Source organism: Myzus persicae, unplaced genomic scaffold, assembly GCF_001856785.1.
Source record: "Myzus persicae strain clone G006 unplaced genomic scaffold, MPER_G0061.0, whole genome shotgun sequence".
Lineage (NCBI taxonomy): Eukaryota > Metazoa > Arthropoda > Insecta > Hemiptera > Aphididae > Myzus > Myzus persicae.
Genome location: NW_019104073.1, coordinates 75,211 through 95,445, shown reverse-complemented (window position 1 = coordinate 95,445; position 20,235 = coordinate 75,211). Strand labels below are relative to the sequence as shown.

The window sequence follows — 20,235 nt, the reverse complement described above, 5'->3', positions numbered from 1 at the left end:
GGTCCAACTCACAGTTAAATATATTTTAACCAAATGTAGAATATACACGACGAGGCATGAAGACACTTCCAAATCTCCGACCACCCTGCTGAAATTTGGAATATTGTTAAGTGCTTTTTTTAATGTACCATGGTTTTTCATAACACAAAATAGTAATAAACCATAAACTATTATGATTATTGAAAAGTATACATTTGTTGAAAATACGCTTTTAAGGTAAACTGTTAATATACAGCAATGATAATTTAAAAATTGAAAAACAGGGGGGAAAGTGTGATGTAAGTATTTTATATTTTATGGGCAAATAGGCAATGATAAATGTATTATATTATGTAAAATGTGGACAATTGTATATGTATTCCTTCAAAACCACCAATCTCTTTGATGACGTTAAACTGATTGTCAATTTACAGTAAATGGACATTTTGGAGAACTTAACTATATTTTATATTGGTATCGTTAGTTTTCTTTGTAATTTATTTATATTTATCAAGATTGTTGTACAGTTTTTTTTTAACTTTTTGTATTTATCTATATAAATATGAAATGAATAAATAGAACCTCTAGGTTGTAACAATCGTACTTAAAATAATATTAATTCAATATATATTATAGTTTCCCCATATGCTTAAGCACATTATTATTGTATATTATTATTGTACGAATTCACACAAACTTTGAATTAGGTATGAATATATAATAGTTTGTTATATTGAATGGTTAAAAGGGGCCTCGAATTTAATTTTCACATATAGAATTCAATTGGTTTAGTTACTAGTAACTGCGTACAACACAAGTTTCATTGAAAATAAAGAACATTTTGAAAAATAGAACATTCGAGTAAATATAGCAAAAAAAAATCATCATAGTTATTAAAAACTCCACAATTAACTATGCAACTATTAACAAAAAATTGAAGTAATATTATTTTGTCACAAATATCTAAATGGGTAACTAATTAATTTCAGCACCTATCAGATAAGCTAAGAAAATATTTTCCCAAAGTAGTGTTGAGCTTTTCTGACTCTCCTCATATTATAGGTATACACCAATGTGCTAAATCAACCGTAGTTTTTTTAAATGTTATCTCTTCTATAAAATAAAGATACCTGCCAACGCATAAGACAATATTAAAAGTTTATAACTGAAGCACAACGTATAATGCGGTACAATGCGAGTACCTATATTATACTCGTATGATAATAGTTTTAAATCGCTCATTACTTTTTTTGAAAGAACATTTAATGATAATGGCTAGTAAATAAAGTTTACTTATAAAACGATATCGTTGAAAATTTTCTTTGTAGGCACCCATCGCGAAACAAATAGGAAATAATATATAGCAAAGAATACATATAATAATATTATGTATCACATATTCCTAGTAGGTATTCACCAATAATTACATGCTTTATTAACATGCATTACTACAATACATTTAATAGGTTAGTCTACTAAAAAAATAATGAATCAATAATTAATTAGTAAAATGTATACCAAACGCTCAACTTATAAAACACACACTATGTAATCGTATTTGATAATGGCTAGGTAAGTATGTTATGCATTATGTTTTTCTTTGTACGGGTATAATTTATTTTTATTCGATTCTTTTGCGAGAACATAATTTTGTAAATATTACTAAAAGTGATTTTTATGAGCCAATTTATGGTTAGGACATTTTAAATGGATTTGACTTCTTAGGAAAAGTAAGAAAAATAATTACTTTTCATTTGATTACATTTCAAATACAAATAGAAATATCATCATTTCAGACTTAATATAACGAATGAAAAATATATTTTTAATATAATATAAATCCAAGAGGATTTCTTTGACAATCTAACAGAAAAAATAAATTAAAGTCTGTATGATAAATTACTCGAGAAAACTATTTTTTAAATCAACGTGTGTATATATATATATATAGATTATTATTAACTTGTTTAGACTAATCCTTTTTTCTAAGAAAAAGGACTCACTTTACTATCAGACATAAATTAAATATAATATGTACAGTGAAAGAGGTAAAAGTAATCATATATAATAGAAAACAAACTTCATAAAAATAAAATATAATTTTCTTGATACGATATAGATTGTCGACAAATGATATAAATGCTACCGAGTAAAGTTTACTTTGGATTAACAAATAAATTAGGGTTGCAAGAAATTAAAAAAGTATATAAAGATGAAAGTAATACATAAGTAAAACAAAAGACAATTGTTAAGATTCGGGAACGAAAATGATTTTTGACCAATTCAAGAAACCAATAAATAGGTATAATATTTTTTTGTAATAGCAATTATACGTATTTATTATACTATGAGTGTGATGTGATAAACTAAGTTTATTTCAGGTTCACAAAATGAAAAAACTTTGTTTCAAACCTACCAGTTTAACATACCTACCAATATAATATCATAGAAAAAAAATATTCTCTATTCGTGGTAAGTCGTTCCCGAACGAATTTAAATGACAAGCCCACGTTCCTAGTATAACTGATGCGAAATCAAAGTTTTTGACAATTCCCGAGACGAAAACTGAAGTAGATAAAATGTTGTACACCAAATATAAAATATATTATATTTCTAAAATGAGAAATCAATACTCTTCTCAACTAGTTCCGAAAAGTCTAGTAGAAACCTTATACATCCCATATTATAGTTTCAATTCGTGTAGTAATTGTAAAAACCAATATTCATAATAAGTAATAACTTACAGTTAACTACTTATATCGGTAGGAACTAACTTCAATCAAAAGTTTTGAAAGATGATTGGGTATAAATTACTATACACGGTGATGATCATTAATGATTGAATGAGTAATTTCATAAAAATAAATATCATATAGTTACAGGTGCGGTTGGTTAAGTCAGTAAAAATAATATACCTGTTTAATTTCGTATAGTTTGAAGATGACTCAACTGTGGCGCTATGAGACGTATGGCTCATAATATTACGTATCTACGTATTCAATGAGTATAATGTACTAATACCTTTCCTGCTCATCTTAGTATATAGGTATAACCTACTATAGATGTTTTGCCGCTCAGTCATAATAATTTATCCTCCATTAGTCATTTTACGCGTACCTACTACCTACCTACTTATTTCGTAGAATGTAAGTTTAGTAAAACATATGATCTCACATGAGAAATTTGTCATTCTATCACAATAATATTATTCACCAGATATGGGTCGACGAGAAATTGTACCTATCGCAGTATTCACATCATTGATAACATAATGAAAGTAAAATAAAACAAGGAATAGGGTGATGAATTTAATTATATTTTATATTTACTATTTTGCTTAGATGCCACCCAGGAAGAACGTTACCATAAGGTTTAAATGATGACAAGTTTAAGATATTGTGAAAATATTAAATGTTATAATGTTGTATTAATTGAAGCTTCGTTTGCGGGTTTATTCAATATAGCATTAATACATCACTGTTATATTATATAGCAATGCTCTGTTCTATATATGTTATTCGAATTCCTTTTTAATTTAAAATAAATGCAACCCAACTACTATTTAATCTAATTAGGTAATTGATTTGCAACAAGTGTAAACTAATCAATCAAACCGCCGATATTTCTAATTCAGTAAGGAAACTAATACTCACATCTGTTTTTTTTTCGGAAACACTTGGTATTAGTACAAAATGGTTTAAAAGATTCACGTAACTCCTATAATAATATTATTATACCACTACGAAATTGGACACACGTGGTACTTCAGAACTACATTATCAATATTCCCATAGTTCTCGAGAAAATTGAAATAAACCAATACCATTTATAAGAAATAGCTCTAACCTCGTTGTTCAAAAAAAAACATAATACTACTTTAATAATAAATATGATGACAAATAATTCGATTGGAAATTGTGTAGAATCTACTACATTGGAAAACAAATCTAAAAGTCAGAAATTGACAAAATTATGTTGGTACGTTACACGTACGTTTCGTTTTAATTATTTATACTATTTATTAGTAATTTTTTTATTTAATATAGAAATTGATTCACCCAGCATTCTTACGCTCAATTTCGATTTTGGGAATTTTTAAGTAGGTAGAACAACATTTAAAAAAATATTTTTTTCTTAACAATGTACAGTAAAAAACGTTTCTTCTCATTTTAAATAATCAGTTTTTATCGCAACAACTCTTCAAATGGTATAAAAATCTAAGTATTTGGAAATATGGAGTGTATACTTGAAAATTTCAAAAATTTTAATTTCAATGCATCCATTATTAAAGGATAATATTTGGGTAAGCATGCTTGGTGAATAACCCTGTATATTGTATAATTTTAAGTAGTCGACTTTGTACAGTTATAGATAGAGAAAAACTACCTACTGAAAACAAATTCGTTTTTAAAATGGAGATATAATATAGACAATGACAAATGGTAACTACACAAACCTATATAACCTGGGTTCTACTGCGGTATGTATATTGTGATTAATAGTGAAAAATAATCCTCTAAAAATCCCAAAAATATTTGTTTGATCAAATGTATCAGTACCTATTCATTAAATATTTATTAAAAAATAATGTTTTGCATTTTGTGTTGTAATAAAAAAACATTAAAAATAAATTAGACAAATGATGGCTGAAACTGCTGCTATTATAAGTCGTTTTAACGTCTGCAAAGATAGATAATGGTAATTGTCTGGATTTTTTTCATTTGTATTCTTAATAACCGGGAGTAAAATGAAATGTTAAATATATTAGTTAAAAAAGAAAATACATTAACTGAAGAACAATTTTAATTTCAATAAGCCTGGGAATCTACCTATCGATAATCGTTGAATAAACGCAATTAAAGTATCATAAAAGTTTTGTTGAATATGGGAGGGAATTATATTATTGTATATACATATGCCTACTTAAAACTCTCTAATCCTTTGGAATTAAATGCACATAATCCAAAGTGAATAAATATGTTTATTTTTAAATCCATGGGGCTCTGTTAAAAGGATTGGTTACGACGGTGGAAATAATTTAAAGTCTCCAAGTTCACGTTCGGACGTTATACGTATAATCATATTATATAGTTTGTGATGGGTGTCTGCGAAAATGTCAAAAAAAAAAAGAAACAAATGGTTTTAAAGATCTGATGGCGTTATACCTACCAACTCAACATATTATACTCGACGGAAACTTGACTTTACTCGATTTGACTTAAATAATAACAATAATAATAATATGCGGTTCGCTCGTATCCGAAATAATTTTTAAGGGTGTTCCACAGGATTTTGGTAATAAATAGAGACATTGTGTATGCATACATTTTGGGTTGAGGCTTTTATTCAATTTATTTCATTTTGGTTTTCTGTAACCAGCAATGATTTTTGGTCTTTGTTACAAATTCAAAGTGATATAAGTCGGTTATTTTAATGACAAATGACATCGTATAAGATAATTTTCTTTTTATATTTATTTTAAGTTAACAGGGTTTACATAGGTACTTTATAAAAATATGATAAAGTCATGATTTAAAACATCTGCTGACACAAAAATTCGTTATATTTTTCCAAATACCAAATCGAAATCACAAATTACACAATATTTAGTACTCATATAAATTTAAGAAATCAAATTGTATCTTATCATTGATTACCTACTAATATAATAATGACGATACGCGATACAAGAAAAATAAATGAAATATTTAACTTGATGAGTATGCATAACATAATACACTGTATACAAACAGGATTTTAAGTACCTTAGTAATAACCAGCAGGCAGATGTACATAAACATAAAATAATAATAACTTAAAAATAGTAGGTAAAAAATATGGACTACAAATTATAAAATGTAGACTTTAAACAAATTCTTTTTTCTTGCGCTACTAAGATCTATAAGTTTTTACGGCATTTAAGAACCGTCCAGTACATAAAATAGGATTAGGCACGAGGAATAAGCTCTGTCTTATTTAAATTTCGCATATAAAAAAGGTAGGTACACGATTGAAACAAAATATTAAGCATGACATACAGTCCCTAAACTGTCGTAAAACTACAGCATTCGAAAACGTGTTTTTAAGCGTATAATATTGTTGAACATTTCGAAAATCATAATCTGCAGCAAGATAAATGCATTAAGAATTCATCGCAGTGGTGTTTATTTTAATAATATAGTCTAAGTACAACAAGGCCACTCACCATTCGTCCCTAGGATCGGGCAACGATCTGTGCAGCGATATGAGATCACTGGCGTACTGGTTGAACGCGTTGTTCTTCCAGCCCTCGTCGACGAGCTTCTTGACGTCGGCCGTCAGGTTGGCGGGCAACACTACCGGTTTGCCCATCTCACCATACAATTTCCGGCCGCGGTCCTCGTCATTGGCTCCCCCCCTATTGGGCTGAGGCAGAACCCCTTCACCGTTCAGAGGCCCAGCCTGTTGCTGGACGATCACTGGAGCAGCCGGTTGCTGTTCCACGCCGCCCTCCAGCGGGAACTCGTCGTCCAGCAACGCGTTGTCAGCGTCCACGTCGTCGGACAGACGCCGCTGCGCCGCCGCGATAGGTTGCTGCTGTTGGTAGCCGGCGGCAGACGGGTCGTTGGACGCTGGCGTGATGCGCCTGTCTTCCATGAAAAGCAGCACGGTAACCGTCAGCCAGACAGTGCATCCTAGCACCAGGCCCTTGAGCAGTGCTGACTTGCGGCGGTACAGGTATGAAGCGATTTTCATCGTTGGGCGGTGGTTGTGGTGATTTTTGTCGTGTTAGTGGTCGTTGCGGTGACTTGATGCTGTTGCGGCGGAGGTCACACGACGGGCGCAGGCGGTGGTGCGGGTGTCAGGCGCGTTAATGTGTGACGGCAAGCGCGATACCAGCTATCAGTGGTGGTCGGACAGCGACGACGACGGCAGCGGCGGCGGTGGCCGAGACGTGCGCGGGGAGGTCGTAAGCGACTCCAGCCGTAGTTGTTCCCTCATGACTGGCCTGCAAAAAACAAAAACAAAACGTCATGAATACACTTGCACTCATCGTAATATTATCACGACTCATAAATCATGATGAAACACTCCTAAATATCATATTATACAAAAGTAAATAATAATTATTAATTTATATCAATCTGCAGCAAGACGCAATAGAGTTTTATTATTGGACTGATTTTACCACATAACAATATACTTCGAATAATAAAAAAAAATTATCATAAAATATACAATAAGGAAAAACGTTATCTTGGTTATCATTCAAACGGAATCCTTCACATTCAACGAGTTCAGAGAAAAGGCTAACTTAACAGAGTACATTTCCACATCACTTAGAAATTTCCCGGACTCAACTAAATCAATAGTCAACTTCATCATCTCGTCAACATGAAAGAATAAATTGTAAAACTAATTATTGTACAAGATTTGTAATCTTTTATCGTACATTATAAATTGTAAATATGTTTTGTAAATCTTAATAGCCTTAGCTGCCGAGAGTTAAATAAAAAAAAAATTAAAAGAATAAATAAAAAAAATATATTTCTTAGAACTTCGATGTTACCTAATATAAGTATATAATAACTTGAATGTTATATCAAACGGAATACAGGCATTTTCTTTAATATTTCTATAACCGGCCCCCAAACCTAGAATGAATTCGGAGTTTTCGTTTACAATCGAATCGACGGGAAAGACCGAGTTTTAAACTTTTTTTTTCTATAATCAAAACTAATTTTGAACCATTCGTATGTGTTCAGACGTACCGCGCGTTCAAAGACTGGTAGACGTATTTGCAGGGAGGAAGGATCGCTGAGATTTCATTAGGAGTTAATTCAACGGCGTGTACATTTTTGGCCGAGGGACTCGCTACTAATGAGGTTCAAGACGTGATGGAACTTCGTCCCTAAAGGTTTTTTCCCTTTCCCCATGCAGTATTTCGCAACGTTTTCCGGGATTTCGATGACGTGGAGATATTTCGGTCGGACGCGATGTCCTATTGCTTTCATCGTCACGGTTTATATATACATACTCGCCAAACGTAACACGATTTTCCCACGTCTGCTGCAGGGCGTTTTTCTCTGTTCATCAATTCGTAATGATTTTGCGATCGTTTACGTATTCAACCGGCGAACTGCTAAGAACGTTGGACGTACGTAATATGTAACACAGGCATTATACAGAGTGCGAATGCCTATTTGAAATCGCATTTGAATATAATATAGAGTTTGGACATTATATCAAATCGTTGCTCTGTACTACTATAGCCTCGCCATGTCTCGATACATGTACGATATATTATTACAGCAATAATAGTATCGTATGGCTGGAGTGAAACATTTATAATATTATGTGTGATTTACTGTATGCGCCAATTGAGCGAATATTGTTGAAATGATATATAAAAACGCATGAACACGTGTCACCGTTCGTAAGTGATTTATACGAAGCCACAATAGTCTCACGTGTGTAAGAGGCATTAGCGAGAACTGTGTCAGACCGGTGTTATTTTGTCGTTATGGTTATTATTATTATGTGTTTTTTTTGCGGAAAAAAGGTGATTCGAACTGCGAGGCGACACCAATAATAATATAATATTATAGAAAGCGGATTTGTTCGCTGCAAATCTTCAGCCCGGTGCCGAAAAACGTAACACGCGGCAACCTGGTCGGAATCGATAAACGAAACTATTAGCACGTTTACCTGCGGGAAACCCGCAATAATTTTGGCGCAAAACAATATGCACCGCTAAGCTGCGTAATCCCGATGTTACCTATACATAGCAGATATACATTGGATTACAATACTATTTCATTTCGAAAGGTCCGAGAAAAAAAACAAATACAACAAAAGTCACACGGCTTAAAAGCTTTAGACACTTATTTGATTCCAGACAAACTTTTATCGAATCAAACAAAAACAATATATAATATTATATTGGACAAAGTTAAACATGTCGGTTATTAATTATTATTAGTCATTATAGGTAGGTAGTAATAGCAACGAAAATATAAATTCAAAATAATAATTCAAAAAGTAATAAATGTAAGTGTACATTTATACATAATAAAATATAATATAAGTTGGTTTTTTAACTTTGAGTGTAATAAAATAAGTGTTATTTAAAATAAATCTTATTAAAAGTTAAAACCAAACAATCTTTTACTAAGAAATATAATGCCTTTATTTTATAAAAATTAACTTTTTCTACTACGGTTTTGATGTTTTTAATTTATATTAAATGTTATGCGTAATGAATAACATTTTCTCAGAATAACGGTCTTACAACTGGTATGTAATGAAAAACATAAGAATAATAGAATTTTATGAGCATACTGCATAGAATTATATTTTTAATAATATGGCCAATTTTTCAATTTTTATCCCTCATAATTTACGCATATCTAATGTATATTTTTATATACATACGTACGTCGTACATGCATTAATACTTATTTATAGCACGTCATAATATATTATGTATGGGAGACGATTCATTTGACAAAAAACATTTGACGTTAAGTTTGTGTCATTTTTCAGATTACATATATTATAGATGTAGTGGAAAAATGATTAGAAAAGTATACAAAATTATATGTTGCATTACTGATATAAGTATTCCGATTTAATGAGCGTCCCGTGGATCCTTATTATAATTATTAGATATTATTTAATATATGCCTAGATGGCTAGATGTCATAGACTATAGATATCTATTATTTTTATTTTTTTAAGTACTGGTTGGTGGTCTTACGACTATAGTACACATGCAAAATGATTTTTTTTTATATAACAGACTTATTATATTTTGATAACTATTCAGGTTTTGAAAATATTTTTTTTTACTTGATTTGAGTCATTTAAAATTGTATCAATACTATTTATTATCATAATCATTTTATCAGTTTCTAATTTTTAGGAATGATACATGTATTTTGGAGTATTTCGACCCGCAGAAATCAAATTTCAAATGAGCATTTAATTAATAACAAGTTATCATTTTAAGTTAGATAAGCGGATTTGTGAAGCGGCATAGTTTGTATATTTTTAAAAAATGTTAATTTTTAATCACTACTAATTGTGTAAAAAATTATTTTCAAAAATGTCAATATTTTTGAAAATATTGAGTTCTTAGGTTGAAAACAATCATTCTGTATAACTCCCAAACGGATATCTTAATTCGGTTTATCGTATGTTACAATGCCACAGTGACAATGCACATATTCGAAACATTCACTCGTCGTACACGACTAAATCATATGCGGTAATTGCAGATCGGCTGCTGCTCCCCACTTTATTGCAGTATACACTTTTCATCATGTCTCAAACGTTCTGCGAATTGCAGCCTTGGGGCAAGGATATATGTGTAGCGTAAAGTGAGGAACTCGTAAATGACCAGAAATGACCACATAACAAGTATATTACAGATGACCATAGCGACTATAACATTGATATATGTTATTAACGGTTCATCAAAAATGTGGTCAACATTAATGCAAACGTGATATATATAAGTATACTGTATATTGTTTAGTGTTAAAAATATATATAAAAAAAAATTATTAAATTTGTCACAATGCATACTGAAATCACAAGGGTGATGAGTATATAATAATAGTACCGATATTTCGAATCTAAATTATATTTTAAGCTTAAAAATACGGTACGGTATTAAATATGTACGATATACCCACCTAACTATTATATAAGTACTCCCAAACCGCTTAAAACGATGAAATTGTCTCGAGACCGTCGTTTCGAGCGAGTAACATTATATTTTATAATATTATATTTGTGTACACTGTACAATATTCACCTTAATTCATTTTCATCCCACTGAACGCGAAGATTTAACTTTCAAAATCGGTCCACTAAACACGATTTTGTTGTAACAGAATTATTGTTCTATAAAATACGCCTGCGCACAAGCGCACATAGACCCACACACACACACACACACACACACACACACACACACACACACACACACACACACACACACACACACACACACACACACATATTAATATAATATACCGACGATCGGTATGCGCCTTTAGAAGTCGAACGTCTCGTCGCCACAATTATACGCGGAGAACGTCATCACCCTTTTCCCTTTTACTGTTAAATACACTGCACGAAGCGCGTACCACATAGTATGCAATATACATGTATATGCATATAATAATATACTCGTATTATACACATAAAACAGTATAGTTTGTGATCATTGTTTTGCGTATCACGTTCCTATGTATTATATATATATATATTATATGCGACCGTGAAACGGAAAGACCGCGCTTTCGAGATCTGTGTAGGTAGCCGGTAGGTTTGGTATGAGTATTATTATACATTATATAAGAATTATTACTCGTTCATGTATATACTGTATATACACACGGCGAAAACGTAGGCGCTTTTGTTCTCGCCCGCTGAGCGTTCCGCGCGATACATCCAATTCGAACGGCAATTCAGTGGCGGCGGGTGTGGGTCGGCGTAACGGAAGCGGCAATGTGTATGTACACGCCGAACCGGAAGTCATACGTTTTATTCCGGTGGTGCTGCTGCAGGTGCCGGTTCTCCGATCACCCTACAGTACACGAAAGTCGAGGCATAGCAGCTGATAATTCACGAGGGACTTCGCTATGAGGATACAAAGTTTGCCGACCATGACAACCCCGTCCCCGCAAAACGCACATACCCAAGAGGCCAAGTCATTGGAATTTCTCCCGCGTGGATTTCTATGGACGGCGATTGCGGAGACACAGTCATATGTTTTAGTCAGTCTTCGAGTCTGGACTCATATAAATATAATATAGGTGACAATATGTGTACAGGAACTTTCAAATGTCATCAAATGGGGAAGCAAATCTTAAATCACATCTTTGACTGGAACTTTTGGCCCGGAAATTATTTGTATGAATAAACAAATGATCGATTCGAAGAACGTTAAACATATTATCAACCCAAAATCATGCGTATACGACGAAAATTATATTCGACAAAGTTATAGGTCAAACTATTAAAGGCGTCCACATGATTTCTTTATAATAAATATAAAGTCTAACACTACAGTTTTCAACGGACGAGCATAGGTCAGCGACTTGTGCAAAAATGGATTAATTCAATACGCACTGTACGAGTAGCGTCGGTCGGTGAACGTATTATACGACTAAGTATCCCGAGGCGATACGTCAGCGCTGTAATACAGACTGTCACTATACAGTAATAATAATATCATAGCCGTAGTCGTCTAACCAGAAATCTATTATTCGAGTATGTATCATATATGTTATAAATTATAATAACAACGAACCTACTTGCAATATTTGTGATGGTTTGATTAGCCTGCTGTGCCTGTTCTTACATTACCTTTTCGCCGACTCTTTAGATATATCTATACATATTATAATTTATAATAAACTATAATAATCCGAAATGCAAACACGTTATATCTGCCTATAATATTATACTATTATACTATTTATATTATAACAATAATAATAATAATAATAATAATAGGCGGTGTACACCGGGTTGCAATTCGTCAAAATATCAAGCGCATTTTTTTTCTATTGTTACGATATAAGAATATACCAGACATTAAAACTTTGAAACTTTTATTTCTGTTAAAAAAAAGTTAGCTAATTAGTTATTATTATTATTATTATTTTTTACAATTTCATAAGTATTAATCAAGTTTTTGTGTTTGTTGAAAATTTGTGAAACACAATATTTGAATATGACGTATACTTGTAGTATAACAATTTTAAGAACGTCAAATTTCGTTAAGCGAATATTTAAATAAAATATGTAAAAAGCTGAATTTCGACATATGCAACGAAACTTTGCTTCATAGCAATTATGATTACAAATAGTATACCTATTAAATTGTTGCTTATTGTAATTTTCACTTTTTTTTGGAATTTAATCAAACTCCTGCAGATCATATTCTGCAACAGCATCATATAATATTTTAATAACATTCGTCTTGCATTCACATAGGTACATTATATCATATAGTTCATATGGTACAGAATGTTTAATACCGGGGAACTATTTAGCAACTGAAGACGACTTTTTAAATAATGTTCATAAGTTGTTTTTTTTTAACTATTAATTTTATATGTATTTGAAAATTTAAAAGAAATATGTGTTACTAATGAATAAATTATTTTACTATTATACATCTATACATCTGTCATTGTTATTTAAACTTTGAATCGAGCGAATTGTCAAGAGCTTTTTAAGTTGCTGTACACTTTTAATTGTATTATTTTTAAATGTCACCTTAACGCCGCGCCGCCGCTGCAGTAGCAGGGGCCGCGAGTGTCAAAAAAGAAATGTAACACACTGTTCAACCAATAGTTCAAATCACACTCATCGGGAACCGTTGTCGAATAACTAGGTAGTGTATTGTAAATTAAATTATTATATATTATAATAGTCATCACCAGCGATCGATCGGTGACTATTGTCCGACGCACACTCGCCCGGTCGTGGTGCAGTGGCTTATTATTGTGACAAGGAAATGGCTACACAGATCTGGGATTGCACGCTGCGGTCGACAATGTCAATTATACCGGGGGGACAAACTCTAAAACCGATACTTGGCACGTGGATCCACGTGTACGCGGCCACACGGAAGTTCGTTTTATATCTTATACACACATACACAAAAGTTCAACCGGAATTCGTGCCTCGCACCGCTGCATCACGGTCAGATCATCACTAGATGTACACAGACAACTAATATTGTCATCGTCTGTAGCCACTGCTGGGTCCAATAAAATTGCATAATACGATGCATGTGACCCGGACGACGGAGTGAGTGATGATTATTATTAAAAGCGCACGGTATTGTGACTAATAATTATGTATACCTATTTGCGATGCTCAGAATCGTCGATATATTACATAATAATATATCAGTATACATACCGTAAAAATTGGTCGTTAAAATAATACTGAACCACGTTGATCGATAAACTACTATAGTTTGAAATTCAAATCGAAAACTACAGTTTTATTACACGTAGGCACATGATGGTAAAGTTCATCGGTTTTACGACGACTTTATTTTCGGACTAAATTTTACGACACCGTTTATTATATGATATTATTCGTTACTCGTATCATATTATATAGGTAGATGCCGTGGTACATAAAATTTTTACAACGAGACAGGAGGATCTCCTTCCGGGAAACCTTAGCCGTATATTATCGTACTCTTCATTTGATTATTGTATTAATTGTATACGGAGTGAAAAAAATACGGGTGATAAGTTCTAGCGAGTTACTACATTATTTCAATGATCGTATATATAGCCTGACATATTTTATTTTGCGGGATAACGACAAAGTCCCGCCGACCAGAAATCTCATAGTTATGGCAGATGTGTTTAAATTATAAAATATATTATTGGAGATCGTGGAAATATTATATTGAAACTTGACATCATCGTTCAAAAATGTTTATTGTTGACATTGCAGTTATGTGAAAAACGAATCAACTGACGCGCATATAACTATAAGACTCACAAACGTAATTTAACCAAAATCCGGCAGTTATACTCTGTAATGCACACGAGAAACAATATAAAGACCACAAAAGTCAAGACTTAGCTTAAGACATTAGCAACATCGGTAGAGAAATATGTCGAGACACACACTTTATAATACATATTATTATATATATATTTATTTAGCAACACAATTACAACGTCATTGTTTATACGCGCGAAAGATGGCGCAGTGCGTTTCTAATTAACTGTGCCGCACAAACACGCGGTTGGCCGGAAATCGAGAAACCGTCGGAAATGAGAATTTCTGCGAGGTCTGCGGCGAAAAAAAAAATATAATGAATCACTCACCCTTGAACTTGACTACCGGGAAGTAGAATAAAATTGAAACTCACCGAAACATAAATCATATTTTCACGTTGCTGTTTACCGACGTCCGCACCAACCAACTTGATGTCCCGGAGTGCAAGTGTGCAACGGTCTCGGTAAATTCACGAAGACATAATTCATTGTCCGTTATTGTCTGTTGTTTATTTTCTTAATCTATATTTTTCGGTCGTCGCTCGGGAGGACTACACACCAAAGATAAATCATACAATTTTTTCGAAATAATATTATATAATTCTACAGTCAGACGACGTGAAGAGAACTCAATACACACATTACCACACCTATCACGGGAGTTATGCAGCAGATACGTATATACTGTATATTCGTACAGTACGTTTTTGGCATGTTACCGTATAATCAATATAAAAAAATATAAAATAACTTATCATTTCGATGAAAAACAATGTTCTCGGTATTTAAATTTGTAACGAGTTTAACTGTAAAGATAAATGTTTGTAGGTATATCACAGTATCGTAAAATACTGACATCGCGAACTTTAGTTATTTTATGATATACTTAACATGTGATATTAATATTAACTGTAAAAACATTACATAGGTAGGTGCATACTCGCAAATATATGTATATTATTTAATATATTTAAAAAGGTATTTTTTTTTCACCGAAGCTATCTTAAAAACAATCAAGAATTTTTTGCATAGTAATGCAATGAATGTTTATATATTTTAAATAGGTATATAGAGTTATTAATAAGAATAAAAAGTATTTTATGATTATAAAAATAAATTATTAACACTAGAAAAAAATATGTTTAAATTATATATAAAAACCAGAATGCAATACGAACAAATGTAATGTGAATTTTAAATTGCGATGGTTAGTTTCAACAGCCGCACGAAATAAAAATATATTTATTATGTAATAGGAATGCCTAAATGTACGATAACAATACTATGTTTATTATCGCCAAACAACAATGAAGATATAGGACACGCTATATTTTAATCAGAGAAAATTTGATTTAGTAATTTTATTCAGTGATCGTCAGTTTTGTAAGGTGTATTGACGAAAAATATATATATAAAAGATTCTTTAGTTGGATAAATTATTTTGAAGTTTGCTCTTAATCTCCATTTGCGTTATTATATCGACAAAAGGCGGCATTTTCCGTAATACGTTGTCGGTAAACAAGGAACACAGCCACACAAGGGTTGGAACGAAGAAAAAATGTTAAAATCTGTGGTAGGTATATTATATTAAATAATAAAAATATGTACGCCGCGGGAGAAAGGTAAATGAATATTTTTCTTTCAATAAAAAAAGATTAATCGTACGACGTATATGTAAGTAAGTGTATTGCATATATAGGAGCGTACGTCTCGGAGTAGTATACACCTCGCTCGTAGAAGTATTTATAACCAGCATTTATACCTAAGATTTGATGTCGTCTACAATTGATCTCCGCCGCCGCTCATGCAGTTAATTTTAATAATTATATACGCTGCACGTCGAGTGACGTCGAAAAACAAACGCAAACGCACCTCTCCTCTCTACCGGCCGATTGTCAATATGGGTCGAATATGTTAACACGAATTCCCAAAACCTACCGCGGGGGTGTGGTACACATGCGAGTCACGCTCAACCCCCTCACTCATCAATCACTCGCCTCGGAACAGGTTATGCGTGTGCCTACCTCTAACGGTGCCCACAGCCCCATCGCATCGTCGCTGAAACATATATATGCATGATATACACTCGCCGCGCACACGGACATATCGGCGGTAGGCATAGGCCAAAAATAAATCATCGTTTACCCGTTCACAAATCCATAAACGGTCATAAATCATTTTCTATAAGTGTTTCTCGGCTAGAACAAATAGCTGTTACCGATTATATGTATACATATACCTGTACATATAATATATTATGGTGCACGCCACTGCACTGGTTACTACATGGTATTATTGGGTGCAACAATACATACTACGGTCGGGACTGTTTAGGCGTGAAACTATATACGACGTCGACGGTGAAAATACTCAGAGAATCCGCAGCAGCCGAAAATCATAATCTGATTTTCAGGACACGAGCGGGCTGTAATTGATGTGACGAAATTCTGATCGGTCGACCGACGACATCAAGGGTGTACAAAATAAAAGCAATTCTCAGAGACCACAAGACGGATGACCGCGTATATGAAAATGTGATCGTAAAATACTGCGACTTTAATAATAATATTTCCAGCGGACACACGCTGCAGCTGAAGGTCGGTGCCACGCGATGGAACATTCAAGCGGAATGGTCAATAATATGTAAGTACATTTAATCACATGTCGAATGAAAGATGAGAACCGGCACCCGCGTTATACATATAGTCCCTCCGATGTTAAAACGTGAATATAACGGTTTTTTTTTATTTGAGAAAATTTACTTGTATAACGCATTTTATATTTATCATACAAAATTTATACAACATAATAATATTTTGTTTTCAATTTTACAGGAGGGTCACCGTGCTGGAGGTAACGTATATCCGAAAAAAATACGAGGTACCTCTACGCGTCAATATCGAATACACATTAAGTTAAAATAGTTCGATATATTGCAAATTGCAATGTTTTTATTTACATACCAATCTTATAAAAAGGTCTGCTCCCCAACCGGACATGGTATCTGGGATATCCGTGATATCCATGATATCCAACACTTATTTTATAAATCAACTTATTTAGGTGGGTGCCTCGAGATTTTTGTATATAGAGACAAGAACAAAAATCGATCAAGATTGGATGTTTTCGAAACATCTGTACTATTTGCAATGTCTGTGTAGTATATATTATATAATTATCTACATAAGTAATATATTTGTGAGAATAATATTATTTTTTCTCCGAATTCTTATACTTACATAGATATAGGTACCAATAACTTTTTGAGTAATTTAATTTTTTAGATTTAAACAAAAATTGTGTATTAAATATATGGATTTCCGGAAAACTTTTAAGAATACGATTCTATAAACTTTAAACAGTTAAGCAGCTGATGTTTTGTGTTCCAATAATTAGTAAAGTTTTTCTGTATGAATACCATACGGTTGATTGTTGAATATTTCGAGTGGCGAGTGGCGAGAATTTTAGACAAAAATCCAGATTCATCTGTAACGTAAGACAAATGGAAGAGAAAAATAAAGTGAATAGAAAATAAAATAATAGTAAGTCACATAAAAACAGAAGGAGACGTATTCAAGTTTTTCCAGCATTGTGATTTACCAAATCAACCATAATAATGGTATTTTTAAACTACTTAAAACATAAAGGACAAGGAAATTTAGAAAAAAGTAATCGCTAATTACAGCCGATATATTATATATTCATTTTACAGAGTTATCAACATTTTTTGTTGTCTTGTAACAAAGACTTGTGTTTAACAAACAATTTGAGTAACTTTATATCTAAGAAAATATTATCTGTATATTTATCGTGTTGGAAAGCTTTCACATTTGTTAAAACAAAAGAATTAGTAACCTCCATACAATAATATTCGTAAAATGAATGACAAAAGTATAGTTTGAGTTACTTCAACATTTTATAGACCACGAGGATAACCAACGAGTAATTTACTATAAAAAAAAAAAAAACATTTCAAACTGTTGACTTTAAAAATATTGTATTCGTCTAGCGCAATCAACTTTTGAAATATAAATATTTGTAAACACAAATGGGACATCAATAATGTATCCAAATAATGGAAATAATTTCCAAATAATTTCAAGAATCTAATTGTGTCGCGAAGAAAAATGTAGAATGTTTAAAATTAAAATATGTAATAATTTTCTGCTTATAACTAATTTAAAACATTTACACCCAGCGATGATGAAAATCCCGTTATTACTAGTTCTTAGGGACAAAAATCTTATATTCGAATTGAATTTAAAAACGCGATTGACAAATAATTATTTATATCATAACCAATACTCCAATAGATTACAACGATAATTAATGGAGCTGGAACCATGCGGCAATAGAATCAGAATAATATGATTTAGGTACGCACGAAAGACTGATAATATTGATAGTACATCGAAATTATTGATTGATTTTTCTGATGATGACGTTTATAACTGCGATCATCGTTACAGGAATTTACCACTGCGACTGGCTATAATTTATACCTGAAAAAATGCGTTTTATGAGTATCAATTTTTATCATATTATATATACCACAAGGCGGCAGCGTGTATTGTACTTGGGGTATAATTAACATTATAGGTACAGTGTGGCACGTGTGTCGATAATTCCTTTTAATTCGCGTGTGCGCGCACGACGTTCGTTCGTCGTCACTTGGTGGTCACCGGAAAAGAATATTTTTCTACTTCCGGCGTTTGTGCACGACAATAATAATAATAATAAAAACAAATGTATTCATAATACATAGAAAAATATCCATTCTTTCTTATGCGATCTCATTCGTGTGTATACAATAAATATATTATATTAAACATAATATTTTTATTATATATATATATATAATGCCTATATTTAGCATATACAACCAAGTCATGAAAAAACAAGGGTCTCTCCGCTTCATATATATTATAGGGTTGGGATAGGCAACTACCATAAAAAATAAAAACCATCCGACCTTTAACCGTATATATATATATATAATATATATGCATACGTGAAGTGTTAAACGCGTACGTATATATATATATATATATATTATATATAAATAAATATATTATATTATATATATATATATCGAGGAAGGGCGAGAAAACGAGCATTAAATTTTCTCTCGCCCGACCGGTAAACAATTATTATTAATGCGAAAACCTTTATTTCTCTCCGCGACGGTACTATTATTAAAAACATAAACATAAACACGCTCACACACGCGCACACATGAGTGAGTACACACACAGAATACAGTAATTATACGACGAAGGGTGAAATTATTTCACGAAGATATTCTCATAATATATACCCTACGCGTAATACAACAAGAGAAAATAAAGATTTTTTATAAAGATTCCTTTTTTAATAAGGCTCTGAAAAGGCATGTATATAAAAGGACCTGTAATAGCGAACGGAAGCCAATTAAACGTAAAAACCAGAGTAAAAACCGTCAACGTTGTTTAAAGTGAACCAATGACGAAATTTGTCCCGGCACAACCACTCAAAGTTGCTTTCTTCTTTTGTCGACTTCTTTAAAATAATGAAATTCAATAAAGGTTACAGATGACAATTATTACAAAATGTCAACGACGTCTTCAAACTCTAATGCATTTTCTAAATTCTTTAAATAATTTCCTGTAGATATATACATTTATATTCAATATATGTATAGTACTTTTTTCGCGCTGGTTTAATTTTTCAAGGTAAATCCTCTACT

The 20,235-nt window shown here is 32.2% G+C and overlaps 1 protein-coding gene across 3 annotated transcripts in view; it reads right to left on the bottom strand.

The window, feature by feature from the left end:
* The window catches only part of LOC111038363 (putative polypeptide N-acetylgalactosaminyltransferase 9), a 67,786-nt gene extending 60,819 nt beyond the window's left edge, over positions 1-6,967 (bottom strand). For all 3 annotated transcript variants that reach the window (XM_022321427.1, XM_022321430.1, XM_022321428.1), the window contains exon 1: positions 6,185-6,967. In XM_022321427.1, coding sequence (XP_022177119.1) covers positions 6,185-6,714 — 530 coding nt within the window. In that variant the 5' untranslated portion in view covers positions 6,715-6,967. The remainder of the gene's footprint in view (positions 1-6,184) is intronic.
* Between the last annotated feature and the right edge of the window lie 13,268 nt (positions 6,968-20,235).